The 15,665-nt window shown below is 44.1% G+C and overlaps 1 protein-coding gene and 1 long non-coding RNA gene across 3 annotated transcripts in view; both read right to left on the bottom strand.

Annotated features, from left to right (window-relative positions):
- Window positions 1–2,824: 2,824 nt before the first annotated feature.
- LOC130200192 (uncharacterized) lies at window positions 2,825–6,860 on the bottom strand. Its single transcript, XR_008832940.1, has 3 exons — window positions 6,587–6,860; window positions 5,943–6,083; window positions 2,825–3,070 (listed from the first exon to the last, which is right to left on the bottom strand). It is a non-coding gene; the product is annotated as an uncharacterized LOC130200192 (long non-coding RNA).
- Window positions 6,861–9,926: 3,066 nt separating this feature from the next.
- The window catches only part of abt1 (activator of basal transcription 1), a 10,665-nt gene continuing 4,926 nt past the window's right edge, over window positions 9,927–15,665 (bottom strand). For both annotated transcript variants that reach the window (XM_056423773.1, XM_056423772.1), the window contains 2 exons: window positions 14,948–15,133; window positions 9,927–10,442 (listed from right to left, as the gene is read on the bottom strand). In XM_056423773.1, the coding sequence (XP_056279748.1) occupies window positions 10,260–10,442; window positions 14,948–15,133 (369 nt within the window). In that variant the 3' untranslated portion in view covers window positions 9,927–10,259. The remainder of the gene's footprint in view (window positions 10,443–14,947; window positions 15,134–15,665) is intronic.

Raw genomic sequence — 15,665 nt, 5'->3', positions numbered from 1 at the left:
TCTAATATTAACTGGACCTCCGATGTGTGTGCAGTTCTGTACATGTTCTCAAATGTGGAGTAATGCAAGTGTTCATTTTGTGTGTGTACCCAGTCCGTAGCCTCAACCTCTGCTTCCACCATTGTTCTTCTCTGTGCCTCCACTCTGGACCAACACTGTGATGTGGAGCTGCGGTGTCAACGACTGCATACAACCTGCAGCTCTGGTGTCCATTCACCAGCCGCTGCTACTCCTTGCTTCTCTGCATAGATCTCCAAGCCTCCACAGTTGGGTCTTCATGAACCTCAATCTCGTGTTGCAGGCAGTCCCTCAGGATCTCAGATCTCATCCTGTATCAAGGAGGAGTTAAGGGCACAATGTCTTTGGTCCCCTGGTGGCGAGTCGGGATGCAGGACTTTGAACCAAAGTCTCCACTGCTGGCTGTTGTCACGCAGAGGTGTGATGTCATCATCATCATCTACTCTGTCCCACCGGACCCTTTGCTTCCTGTTCAGTGTCTCTTTAGTCTCCAGTTGAATCATTGGGTGACTAGTGGGTGTGGCACACTTCTGTTCAGTGAGTACAGTTCGCTGTCAGCTATTGGATCTGGGCACGCCTAATTCTGTGTCTCTGGTCCGGGCCTGGTGCCGTGGATCACTGTTGCCTTCTGGCTGTGGCTATGTGTTGGGTGCTTGTTATGGCGGGGTTTAGACATTATGAGAGTACTGAAGTGGTTCTGACTGAGACTGCTAACCCTGTGGTGGATCAGGACAAAAATTAGCCCAATGTCCAGCCTGACTATAATTACAAATTTATGAATACTCGTCTAAAGCCTCCGTTGCCCCAGTTGTTACTCCTCTTACTCCTGAACGGGCTTCTTTTATGCATATTATCTCTCTGTTGTGGGGCCCCATATATGGGCTGCTGACCCACCTGTTGCGGGACATAAGGTTTGAGGGAACTAAGCTTGAAGCGGTGCAAACGTGGCTTGCTGTGGCTGTTGATAGATCAGTGCTTATGGATTTGGAGGAGGGGCTGGATACAGACTATGATGTATTGTGGTTGTGCTGCAGTCTGCTGCAGAGGGGGGGGCTGTTGAGGGGAGTCTGTTGTTGCTGTTGTTGAACAGGGGTTCCCTAGTGGGTCCATTGTACCTCCAGGTCCTGCTCTGTATCTTCCTCTACCTCCTCTCCCTCTGCCACCTTTCCCGTAATACTTACCTCACGCCTCCCACAGTCTCTGGCAAAGTGCCCTGGCTCCTCATATGTAACAATTGTATGGGCCTGTTGTCCTGCCTCCTCTACCAGGTACATAGTTGGAGTCGTCATGGTGTCGTGTGTCGTCAGTCTGTCCGCACCACCCGTTATTCAACGGCTGGGGATTCATCTTTGGGGACCGTGTGGGTTGGGGAGGGTAGACGGGAGGAAGGGGGCTAATTGTTGTTGTTGTGTTCTTTTATATTTATCTGGGTGTCTACAAATGTCCGTTTTCTGTTAATATTATAAAAAATACGTATTTATTAAAAACTATGTTTCAGACAGAAAGATGATGGTCACACACTCTATCAATTAATAGTTATCTTCAAAAAGAATTCTTCAGTCACTGTTCTGCTCTGTTATTGTCTCGCTCTGAGTGGCTGCCAGGTGGCTGCCAGGCGCGCAGCCATGTGGGGAAGGGGCTACTCTGTTCTGTGAAGGCGTGCCCTCCGCGGGACGCGCAGCAGCTTGTCTCCTCCTCCTGTGTTTACGTTTTCTGCTCTTGTTAAGCGGAGTTTCCTCGTTGTTTCTCAGTATCTCAAACTCGTACCTGCTCTTAAACGTAGTACATAATCGCCATACAATGTGTTCTTTACTCGGCAGCGTGCCTTTCAAAACAATAAATCCTCATTTATCACTCGTGCAATTCAACAGACTAGAGCTTGCGTTGACACCGTGAGGTTTCGACTCTGCTTTGTTGATTCCACTTTGACAACATGTATTCACCACCGGTATTCAACATTCATTCACAGTTTATGCATTACACATGTGTTTAATTTCTCTGCTGCCCGGTTTCTTTCAGGGTTCGACTCTCCAGCGTTATTCGCCGGCCTCACTTCTTTTAGAGGGCTTTAAACTACGCGGCCCCGGTTACTTTCAGGGTTCGACTCTCCAGCGTTATTCGCCGGCCTCACTTTTTTTTAGAGGGCTTTAAACTACGCGGCCCCGGTTACTTTCAGGGTTCGACTCTCCAGCGTTATTCGCCGGCCTCACTTCTTTTAGAGGGCTTTAAACTACGCGGCCCCGGTTCCTTTCAGGGTTCGACTCTCCAGCGTTATTCGCCGCCTCACTTCTTTTAGAGGGCTTTAAACTACGGCCCCGGTTCCTTTCGGGCCGACTTCGCTACTCCGTTCTCCCTCTTCTATTAGAGGACTTTAAACCACGCGACGGTTCCTTTTCGGGCCGACTCTCCAACGTTACCCGCCGGCCTCTCTTCTATTAGAGGACTTTAGTGTCAAACTGTATCGTGATTTCCCTTTTTACGCTTTATTTCTATTAAAATCAAGTCAAACAAGTTTGCAGTTTCAATACTCACTTCCAATACTCCTGATCAATTTTAGAGTATTCAATCTGACTGATTTGAAATAAACGGGTTCAGTCTTTACCTTTTGTTGACACCGGCGTTCGATCAGTTTCTTGGAGTGGGCCTTGAAAGCAAGTGGTCCGTCTGGGGGTCTCTCGTGCTCGTCCTTCTCAGGTCTCTGGACCGGATTTCACAACCATTGCTCTGCTACCATTTGTTAGAGTTGGAAATCGGCACACACCACCTGGACGACACTCACTGGAAGAAAGAGCGGTAGACTTCTACGTTATATCTATTAGCGTTTTATTCAGAAATCAGGATACAAGTGGACGATCATGCATATGGACCCTTCTCCAGAGCTCTGACCAGTAGCCTCCGCCCTGGAGAAAAAGACCACGACTTAGAGTGTGCGGCCATTTTAAATAGCCGAAAGGAACAGTTCTGATTCGTCAGGAGATAAGGGGGCGGTGTCTTCTCATTGGTTCTTGTTGCCAGCTCCCGCCTCTGCCGCTCCTTCATTGGTTCTTCTCGTCTGCCAATGAGTTCACATGTTGTGAAAAGGTGGGGGGAAGAGGAGATAGTTGATTTAATAGACCCTCTCTTGTAAGAAGACTTCCTTCGGGCCTTATCTCTTCAGGGATGAGGCCTGGATCGTCTCCGAAGGTCGTCCACACACCGGGGGGGGCTTCTTCCCACGTGTGAGTGTGTGTGTGTGAGGGGGATCGGAGAAGGGGGGGCCAGTGAGGAGAGACAGTGAGGGTTTAAAGTGTCTAAGAAGGAGAATAAATGGCCCCATCTGGACCCTTGTTATCTATCCTCCCGACGAGGTAAGGACTGTGATTGCTCTTTCTCTACAATGAATACAATGAGCTCTTTCTCTAGTCATCTTCTCTGATGAGTGCAGTGCAGAAGGGGGTTTACATCAACATTCCTTAGGTGTCACTGTTATCTTTCTTTAGATCAGCTCAGACACCAGAGTGCTCCGCTGGAGGTTTTAACTTCCATTCAGTGTTTTCTATCTTACACATAATCTATATGCAAACAATACTAAGCTATGCTAAACTATAATATATATTCTTTAACATATCTGTGTGTCTGTCTGTGTGTGTGTGTATCTGTTTGTCTGTGTGTTTGTGTGTGTATCTGTGTGTGTGTGTGTGTATCTGTGTGTGTGTGTTTGTGTGTGTATCTGTGTGTGTGTATCTGTGTGTGTGTATCTGTGTGTGTGTGTATCTGTATCTGTGTGTGTGTATCTGTGTATCTGTGTGTGTGTGTGTGTATCTGTGTGTGTGTATCTGTGTGTGTGTATCTGTGTGTGTGTGTATCTGTATCTGTGTGTGTGTGTGTGTATCTGTATCTGTGTGTATCTGTATCTGTGTGTGTATCTGTGTGTGTGTGTGTGTGTGCAGATTAATGAAGGTCTTTACAGTAACGAGCTCTGACAGCAGACCTCGTTATGAGGCCTCTTCATCGTGGTCTTCATCAGAGACGCTTCAGTGGACATGAAGCTGTGTTCAGGTCAAAGCTCTCTGATTGGTCGATGGGTTTCACACACACACTCATCGTGTGTTGTAAAGAAGCGTTCCTCCCAGTGAACTCTGAGCTGATTGAACATCGTTATATAACAGGATCAATAATATGAAACCAACCAGAATATAAATATTAAACTGATGATTATAGTAAAGAAATAAAATGTGTTTCATTTATATATTTCATCCACTTCCTGCCACACCGTCTGTTGTTGGGGGTTTAGACCTGAACCAGAATAACTATAGACCTGAACCAGACTAACTGTAGACCTGAACCAGACTAACTGTAGACCTGAACCAGACTAACTATAGACCTGAACCAGACTAACTGTAGACCTGAACCAGACTAACTGTAGACCTGAACCAGACTAACTATAGACCTGAACCAGACTAACTGTAGACCTGAACCAGACTAACTGTAGACCTGAACCAGGCTAACTGTAGACCTGAACCAGACTAACTGTAGACCTGACTAACTGTAGACCTGAACCAGGCTAACTGTAGACCTGAACCAGACTAACTATAGACCTGAACCAGACTAACTGTAGACCTGAACCAGGCTAACTGTAGACCTGAACCAGACTAACTGTAGACCTGAACCAGACTAACTATAGACCTGAACCAGACTAACTGTAGACCTGAACCAGACTAACTGTAGACCTGAACCAGACTAACTGTAGACCTGAACCAGACTAACTATAGACCTGAACCAGACTAGCTGTAGACCTGAACCAGACTAACTGTAGACCTGAACCAGACTAACTGTAGACCTGAACCAGACTAACTATAGACCTGAACCAGACTAGCTGTAGACCTGAACCAGACTAACTGTAGACCTGAACCAGACTAACTGTAGACCTGAACCAGACTAACTATAGACCTGAACCAGACTAACTGTAGACCTGAACCAGACTAAATGTAGACCTGAACCAGACTAACTGTAGACCTGAACCAGACTAACTGTAGACCTGAACCAGACTAACTGTAGACCTGGTTCAGGTCTAGCTGTAGACCAGGTCTCGGGGTACCCCGAACAGCCTCAGGATGTTGGCCACCATGATGGACACGGAGCTGGCCGACGCCCCGATGACGCTCGCCACGCGCTCCGGCCTGCTCCAGGGACACCTGCTCCAGGGACACCTGCTCCAGGAACACCTGCTCCAGGAACACCTGCTCCAGGGACACCTGCTCCAGGAACACCTGCTCCAGGAACACCTGCTCCAGGAACACCTGCTCCAGGAACACCTGCTCCAGGAACACCTGCTCCAGGGACACCTGCTCCAGGAACACCTGCTCTAGGGACACCTGCTCCAGGGACACCTGCTCCAGGGACACCTGCTCTAGGGACACCTGCTCCAGGGACACCTGCTCCAGGGACACCTGCTCCAGGGACACCTGCTCCAGGGACACCTGCTCCAGGGACACCTGCTCCAGGGACACCTGCTCCAGGGACACCTGCTCCAGGGACACCTGCTCCAGGGACACCTGCTCCAGGAACACCTGCTCCAGGAACACCTGCTCTAGGGACACCTGCTCCAGGGACACCTGCTCCAGGGACACCTGCTCCAGGGACACCTGCTCTAGGGACACCTGCTCCAGGGACACCTGCTCCAGGGACACCTGCTCCAGGGCGTCGTGTCCCTGGAGCAGGTGTCCAGCATGCGGCCCCCAGCGTGATGTTGGGCAGCAGCTGGGGGCCGGTTGGTCCAGGGCGGACAGCACGGCCTCCAGGCGGTGGCCCTTCTCCTTCTTCAGGGCGTGCAGGGGGAACAGCCCCCCAGAGGGAACAGCCCCCAAGGGGGAACAGCCCCCCAGGGGGATGTCCCCCGGGATCTTGATGGACAGGGGGTGGAGGTGCTGGTAGGAGGAGCTTACCGGGGACACCTGGCCCGCCCACAGCCAGACGGCGCTCTGACAGAGAGCCCACCGGACCCAGGACCAGACGGGAGGGGCGCGGCCTGATGATGTCATACTGAGGGGACCTTCAGGGGGGAATGTTCATCCTGCTGAGGACACCTGAGGATCAATCAATCAATTAACCAATCAATCAACCAATCAGTCAATCAATTAATCAGTCAATCAATCATATGTTTGCACTCTCACTTAAGCCCCATTGCCCCACCTGTGGGGCAGATTTGATGTTTTGTTCTAAACTGTCTATAATATTATAATAAACATGAGCAAATATATTGATGTTGCACATCAAATTAAAGAAGACAACTGGGGCTACAAGTATCAGTGAGCCATTTAAACACAACTCAAACACCAACTGAAATAAAAATACAAATATCATGATCATAATTTTGTCAGGTGTCGGCCCACTCAGAACGTTTCCGTAGCTAGCGACATGTAGCTTTGTGCAATCATAAAAGAAGAGATGTTCGAAAGCAAGAGGACTTCACACAGATTCTAAATATCTTTACAGAATCCTTCTGCACCAAAGTATCACGGAGATATAAGCCAAAGAACACAGAAATATGAATCGCTTCATAGCTTTACATTCAGCAAATTCAACATACTTTTGTTCTTGAGAAGAAGAAAAAACGTTTCTCTCCCCTGCATTCCAGCTGGCATGGCTTTAGTGTGTGTGTAGGTCCCTTTAAAAACCAGGCGGACTTTTGGGGAAGCGTCATAGTCAGCTGTCAGGAAGTTCAATTTCAGCTAATCGGATTTCACATCTCAAATATGGCGACGCCTTTCTGTCTCCTATTGGCTCACAGTGCTGTCAATCTTGTCTTTCTTGGTACCAATCGATTCTATTGGCTCTAAGTATTCCAATGACGTGTCGTTCTTTAAAATCCGCCCTTCCCGGCAGAGATATCTGCGCGCGCAACAGCTGCGCTGTGACAGATCCAAAAACCGGCTTTACGCACAGCACGCACGCGCACAGCACCACTTTGTTTGATCGTTTTTTTATCTTTGACTTACTGTTTTAAAGCCACATAATGATGTATTTGCATGTATTGATCACCACAAGTAAAAGTGAAAGTGAAAGAAATGGTTTGGTACATGAGAAAAGTCAAATGGCACAGATGGTGCTTCAATGGGCCCAAATGCAAATTTTAGAGACCTCTCCTAAATTCTCTTAACTAAAAAGTCTCCAACTATTGTTCTGCTTTATTTTTTCTGAGTCAGACTTTGCAGAGAGTCTGTTCACAAGTTGTATTATTATCTGGGTGATTTTAGGCCTTTGCTGTGCATCCATCCAGGATATATTCATCCTGAAAGTGCTTTTTTTTCTAATTGAACCTGAAACTTCTATGAAAATAGAAGATTCATCTTTATTTACTCTTAACCAGTAACATATATGCTAATATTTACACATCTGAACAAAAGCTCACATGTGTTCCCTTTATTATAACACCAACATTATTCAAATAGCTTGTGTGGTTGCAGAGCTACACCCTTTTTAGTTTGGGTATGTCATTTCGAGCAGAAACCTAAAAAAACGGGTGGGGGTTAACAGGTTAAGTTTCTGTGCACTCTATTTACTCTTAACTTCTATTCTGAAAAGCTCTCACTCTTTAAAAACGGCTCACTATATAATATATATATATAATATATACATATATATTATATACAAATACATATATATATTATATATGTATATATATATATATGTATATATATCGACACAGAGGCTTTCCTGTGAATTGATTCTCATGATTAATCTTCATAGAAACTGAAGTGATTAATTTTCTGTTGCTCAAATCAATTAAATGATTAAATGTTAAAAACTGAGCAATGAGTCCATCGACCAATCAGAATCTCCCATTACACACATGTTTAAAATGTCATCAATCAATACGTACTGGTTCAAACTGGTTTTATTTACTGGTTCAAACTGGTTTTATATACTGGTTCAAACTGGTTTTATTTACTGGTTTCAAACTGGTTATATTTACTGGTTCAAACTGGTTTTATTTACTGGTTCAAACTAGTTTTATTTACTGGTTCAAACTGGTTTTATTTACTGGTTTCAAACTGGTTTTATATACCGATTCAAACTGGTTTTATTTACTGGTTCAAACTGGTTTTATTTACTGGTTCAAACTGGTTATATTTACTAGTTTCAAACTGGTTATATTTACTGGTTCAAAGTGGTTTTATTTACTGGTTTCAAACTGGTTTTATTTACTGATTCAAACTGGTTTTATTTACTGGTTCAAACTGGTTTTATTTACTGGTTCAAACTGGTTATATTTACTAGTTTCAAACTGGTTATATTTACTGGTTCAAAGTGGTTTTATTTACTGGTTTCAAACTGGTTTTATTTACTGGTTTCAAACTGGTTTTATATACTGATTCAAACTGGTTTTATTTACTGGTTCAAACTGGTTATATTTACTAGTTTTAAACTGGTTTTATTTACTGGTTCAAACTTGTTATATTTACTAGTTTCAAACTGGTTATATTTACTGGTTCAAACTGCTTTTATTTACTGGTTCAAACTGGTTTAATGTACTGGTTCAAACTGGTTTTATTTACTGGTTCAAACTGGTTTTATTTACTGCTTTCAAACTGGTTTTATTTACTAGTTTCAAACTGGTTTTATATACTGATTCAAACTGGTTTTATTTACTGGTTCAAACTGGTTTTATTTACTGGTTTCAAACTGGTTTTATTTACTGGTTTCAAACTGGTTTTATTTACAAGTTTCAAACTGGTTTTATTTACTAGTTTCAAACTGGTTTTATATACTGATTCAAATTGGTTATATTTACTAGTTTCAAACTGGTTATATTTACTGGTTCAAACTGGTTATATTTACTAGTTTCAAACTGGTTATATTTACTGGTTCAAACTGGTTTTATTTACTGGTTTCAAACTGGTTATATTTACTAGTTTCAAACTGGTTATATTTACTGGTTCAAACTGTTTTTTAACCCATTAATCTGGCGTTGTTTGCTCCAGAGAGAATCAGAGGGATTTACCGGAGAGGAGTCCCGCGTCTTCCGGGTCGGCTCCGCGTCCCGAGCCCGCGGCTGCAGGTCGTCGCCGCCGGGATCCGGTAAACCGTCAGGTGAGGCTCCGGTTCCGTCCTGGTCCTCCAGTCCGTGTCGGGCTGAAGAGTTACCTGTCGGTCTCATCTGAGTCCAATTAAAACATGCGCGTGCGTGTTCTCGCCTCTATGTGAGGCCGACAGCGACCCCTGCTGGTGGATGTGAGTCATAACCGCCTCAGCCAAGCGTTCCCTCTGCGGTCTCACGCGCACGTCACATTAAATCAGTGGTCCCCAAACTACGGCCCGCCTCCACATTTGGACCGGCCCCCTGAACAATACCAGAGATGCGTTCCGATTTATTATGTTGTCCACCTGGCCCGCTGCCGTTGAGATTGCAGTGAGACGCGGAGAAAATGTGGAGTGGTGCTCTTCGCAATAGAACATCTTTGATGGGACGTGTCGCGTCTCGGCCAATCAGCTTTCAGATGTCCACAGCGTTTTGGAAGTTAGGTTAGCTTGAATGTTAGTCCGCTACATCTGCTGCTGTCACGCTGCACGGTGTAGCGATGCTAACGAAGTACCCGTACGTTAAAAACGATGTGATTCAGCATAGTTTTAGTATCGATACTTCATTAAAAGAGCGATCAGACCGTTCCGTTAAATGCTGTCTGCACGCGCAGCGCTCACAGCGTGTGGCGCGCGCACCGCTCAAACGTGATGCGCGCACACAGATGAGCACAGCACGCACAGCACCCCCCCCCCCCTTATGTGGCCCTCTCTGGAAAAAGTTTGGGGACCCCTGCATTAAATCAACACGCTAACGGGAGACGGGTGAAATGCATGCTGGGAGATGGTGATGGTGCCTGCTGCTGGTTATAAATGAATAATATAGATACAAATTATATGTACAAATATAAATATATATAAATATTTAATAAACCGAACGACTCTTTTTTGTCGAAGTCAAAGTGGATCCACAACAGGTGCATGTCGACCCCCAGGGGACCAGAACACCTCCAGCAGCAGGACCCGAGTGTAGTCTGTGTGCCAAGGTCCACAAACATCTGCCGTCTCAAATCACTTTATTAACACACACACACACACACACACACACACACACACACACACACACACACACACACACACACACACACACACACACACACACACACACACACACACACACACACACACACACACACACACACACACACACACACACACACGGTTCAGCAACCAATGAGCGGTCACTCTGCTTTCTTGGAGTTGAAAATCTTGGCGAGCAGCGAGACGTTTGATTGGCTCTGCTGCTGTATGAGGCGGGCCTTGTCCAGGTGCTTCTGGGTAATGGAGTCCTTCCTCTTCATCTTCTTCACCTGGATCTCTTCCTCCGTCTCACGCTGAGTGAAGTCCCACGTCTTCTCCACCCCCTGAAGGCCACACACATTTCAACAAACATCGTTAAGGTGTTCACCTGGTCACATGACACCTAGTGTTCACCTGGTCACATGACATCTATTGTTCATCTGGTCACATGACATCTAGTGTTCATCTGGTCACATGACATCTATTGTTCACCTGGTCACATGACATCTAGTGTTCATCTGGTCACATGACATCTGTTGTTCATCTAGTCACATGACATCTATTGTTCATCTGGTCACATGACATCTATTGTTCACCTGGTCACATGACATCTATTGTTCATCTAGTCACATGACATCTATTGTTCATCTGGTCACATGACATCTATTGTTCATCTGGTCACATGACATCTATTGTTCATCTAGTCACATGACATCTATTGTTCACCTGGTCACATGACATCTATTGTTCATCTGGTCACATGACATCTATTGTTCATCTAGTCACATGGCATCTATTGGTCATCTGGTCACATGACATCTATTGTTCATCTGGTCACATGACATCTATTGTTCATCTAGTCACATGACATCTATTGTTCATCTGGTCACATGACATCTATTGTTCATCTGGTCACATGACATCTATTGTTCATCTGGTCACATGACATCTAGTGTTCACCTGGTCACATGACATCTATTGTTCATCTGGTCTCATGACATCTATTGTTCATCTGGTCACATGACATCTATTGTTCATCTGGTCACATGACATCTAGTGTTCACCTGGTCACATGACATCTATTGTTCATCTGGTCACATGACATCTATTGTTCATCTAGTCACATGACATCTATTGTTCACCTGGTCACATGACATCTATTGTTCATCTAGTCACATGACATCTATTGTTCATCTGGTCTCATGACATCTATTGTTCATCTGGTCTCATGACATCTATTGTTCATCTGGTCTCATGACATCTATTGTTCATCTGGTCACATGACATCTATTGTTCATCTAGTCACATGACATCTATTGTTCATCTAGTCACATGACGTCTATTGTTCATCTTGACATCTATTGTTCATCTAGTCACATGACATCTATTGTTCATCTAGTCACATGACATCTATTGTTCATCTGGTCACATGACATCTATTGTTCATCTAGTCACATGACATCTATTGTTCATCTGGTCACATGACATCTATTGTTCATCTGGTCACATGACATCTATTGTTCATCTAGTCACATGACATCTATTGTTCACCTTGTCACATGACATCTATTGTTCATCTAGTCACATGACACCTATTGTTCATCTGGTCACATGACATCTATTGTTCATCTGGTCACATGACATCTATTGTTCATCTGGTCACATGACATCTATTGTTCATCTAGTCACATGACATCTATTGTTCATCTGGTCACATGACATCTATTGTTCATCTAGTCACATGACATCTATTGTTCATCTGGTCACATGACATCTATTGTTCATATGGTCACATGACATCTATTGTTCATCTAGTCACATGACATCTATTGTTCACCTGGTCTCATGACATCTATTGTTCACCTGGTCACATGACATCTATTGTTCACCTGGTCACATGACATCTATTGTTCACCTGGTCACATGACATCTATTGTTCATCTAGTCACATGACATCTATTGTTCATCTGGTCACATGACATCTATTGTTCATCTGGTCACATGACATCTATTGTTCATCTAGTCACATGACATCTATTGTTCATCTGGTCACATGACATCTATTGTTCATCTGGTCACATGACATCTATTGTTCATCTGGTCACATGACATCTATTGTTCATCTAGTCACATGACATCTATTGTTCATCTAGTCACATGACATCTATTGTTCATATGGTCACATGACATCTATTGTTCACCTGGTCACATGACATCTATTGTTCACCTGGTCACATGACATCTATTGTTCATCTAGTCACATGACATCTATTGTTCATCTGGTCACATGACATCTATTGTTCATCTGGTCACATGACATCTATTGTTCATCTAGTCACATGACATCTATTGTTCATCTGGTCACATGACATCTATTGTTCATCTGGTCACATGACATCTATTGTTCATCTGGTCACATGACATCTATTGTTCATCTAGTCACATGACATCTATTGATCATCAGGTCACATGACATCTATTGTTCATCTGGTCACATGACATCTATTGTTCATCTGGTCACATGACATCTATTGATCATCTAGTCACATGACATCTATTGTTCATCTGGTCACATGACATCTAGTGTTCATCTGGTCACATGACATCTAGTGTTCACCTGGTCACATGACATCTATTGTTCACCTGGTCACATGACATCTATTGTTCACCTGGTCACATGACATCTATTGTTCATCTGGTCACATGACATCTATTGTTCACCTGGTCACATGACATCTATTGTTCACCTGGTCACATGACATCTATTGTTCATCTGGTCACATGACATCTATTGTTCATCTGGTCACATGACATCTATTGATCATCTGGTCACATGACATCTATTGTTCATCTGGTCACATGACATCTATTGTTCATCTGGTCACATGACATCTATTGTTCATCTGGTCACATGACATCTATTGTTCATCTGGTCACATGACATCTATTGTTCATCTAGTCACATGACATCTATTGTTCATCTGGTCACATGACATCTATTGTTCATCTGGTCACATGACATCTATTGTTCATGTGGTCACATGACATCTATTGTTCATCTGGTCACATGAACAATAGATGTCACATGACATCTATTGTTCATCTGGTCACATGACATCTATTGTTCATCTAGTCACATGACATCTATTGTTCATCTGGTCACATGACATCTATTGATCATCTGGTCACATGACATCTATTGTTCATCTAGTCACATGACATCTATTGTTCATCTAGTCACATGACATCTATTGTTCATCTGGTCACATGACATCTATTGTTCATCTGGTCACATGACATCTATTGTTCATCTGGTCACATGCCATCTATTGTTCATCTAGTCACATGACATCTATTGTTCATCTGGTCACATGACATCTATTGTTCATCTAGTCACATGACATCTATTGTTCATCTGGTCACATGACATCTATTGTTCATCTGGTCACATGACATCTATTGTTCACCTGGTCACATGACATCTATTGTTCATCTGGTCACATGACATCTATTGTTCATCTAGTCACATGACATCTATTGTTCATCTGGTCACATGACATCTATTGTTCATCTGGTCACATGACATCTATTGTTCATCTGGTCACATTACATCTATTGTTCATCTAGTCACATGACATCTATTGTTCATCTAGTCACATGACATCTATTGTTCATCTAGTCACATGACATCTATTGTTCATCTGGTCACATGACATCTAGTGTTCACCTGGTCACATGACATCTATTGTTCATCTAGTCACATGACATCTATTGTTCATCTGGTCTCATGACATCTATTGTTCACCTGGTCACATGACATCTATTGTTCATCTGGTCACATGACATCTATTGTTCATCTGGTTACATGACATCTATTGTTCACCTGGTCACATGACATCTATTGTTCATCTGGTCACATGACATCTATTGTTCATCTGGTCACATGACATCTATTGTTCATCTGGTCACATGACATCTATTGTTCACCTGGTCACATGACATCTATTGTTCATCTGGTCTCATGACATCTATTGTTCATCTGGTCACATGACATCTATTGTTCATCTAGTCACATGACATCTATTGATCATCTGGTCACATGACATCTATTGTTCACCTGGTCACATGACATATATTGTTCATCTAGTCACATGACATCTATTGATCATCTAGTCACATGACATCTATTGTTCATCTGGTCTCATGACATCTATTGTTCATCTGGTCACATGACATCTATTGTTCATCTGGTCACATGACATCTATTGTTCATCTGGTCACATGACATCTATTGTTCATCTAGTCACATGACATCTATTGTTCACCTGGTCACATGACATCTATTGTTCATCTGGTCACATGACATCTATTGTTCATCTGGTCACATGACATCTATTGTTCATCTAGTCACATGACATCTATTGTTCACCTGGTCACATGACATCTATTGTTCATCTGGTCACATGACATCTATTGTTCATCTAGTCACATGACATCTATTGTTCATCTGGTCACATGACATCTATTGTTCATCTGGTCACATGACATCTATTGTTCATCTGGTCACATGACATCTATTGTTCATCTGGTCACATGACATCTATTGTTCATCTGGTCACATGACATCTATTGTTCATCTGGTCACATGACATCTATTGTTCATCTGGTCACATGACATCTATTGTTCATCTGGTCACATGACATCTATTGTAGTTCTAGTCACATGACATCTATTGTAGTTCTAGTCACATGACATCTATTGTAGTTCTAGTCCCATGACATCTATTGTAGTTCTAGTCACATGACATCTATTGTAGTTCTAGTGTGAATAAATGAAAGTGGTGCCGACCTCCTGTCCGTCTCTCTGCCTCCTCTTCCTCAGGTGGTCCATGCGAGCGCTCTTATCCACGTTGTTCAGGTAGAAGTTGGTTTCTCTCTTCGCCTGAGACACTTCAGTCCTGAGTCTCTGCTGCAGGACCGTCTGCTCGAAGGCCAGCCGCTCGCTCAGGTGAGTCCACTGGAACCTGTGCAGGTACTACAGAGGCAGACAGGTGAGTCCACTGGGACCTGTGCAGGTACTACAGAGACAGACAGGTGAGTCCACTGGGACCTGTGGAGGTACTACAGAGACAGACAGGTGAGTCCACTGGGACCTGTGCAGGTACTAGAGAGACAGACAGGTGAGTCCACTGGGACCTGTGCAGGTACTACAGAGGCAGACAGGTGAGTCCACTGGGACCTGTGCAGGTACTACAGAGGCAGACAGGTGAGTCCACTGGGACCTGTGGAGGTACTAGAGAGACAGACAGGTGAGTCCACTGGGACCTGTGCAGGTACTAGAGAGACAGACAGGTGAGTCCACTGGGACCTGTGCAGGTACTACAGAGACAGACAGGTGAGTCCACTGGGACCTGTGCAGGTACTACAGAGACAGACAGGTGAGTCCACTGGGACCTGTGCAGGTACTACAGAGACAGACAGGTGAGTCCACTGGGACCTGTGCAGGTACTACAGAGACAGACAGGTGAGTCCACTGGGACCTGTGCAGGTACTAGAGACAGACAGGT

The sequence above is a fragment of the Pseudoliparis swirei genome, chromosome 9 (genome assembly GCF_029220125.1).
Source record: "Pseudoliparis swirei isolate HS2019 ecotype Mariana Trench chromosome 9, NWPU_hadal_v1, whole genome shotgun sequence".
Classification (NCBI taxonomy): Eukaryota; Metazoa; Chordata; class Actinopteri; order Perciformes; family Liparidae; genus Pseudoliparis; species Pseudoliparis swirei.
The sequence above is the reverse complement of the archived record's forward strand: the minus strand, read 5'-3'. Positions and strand labels throughout refer to the sequence as shown.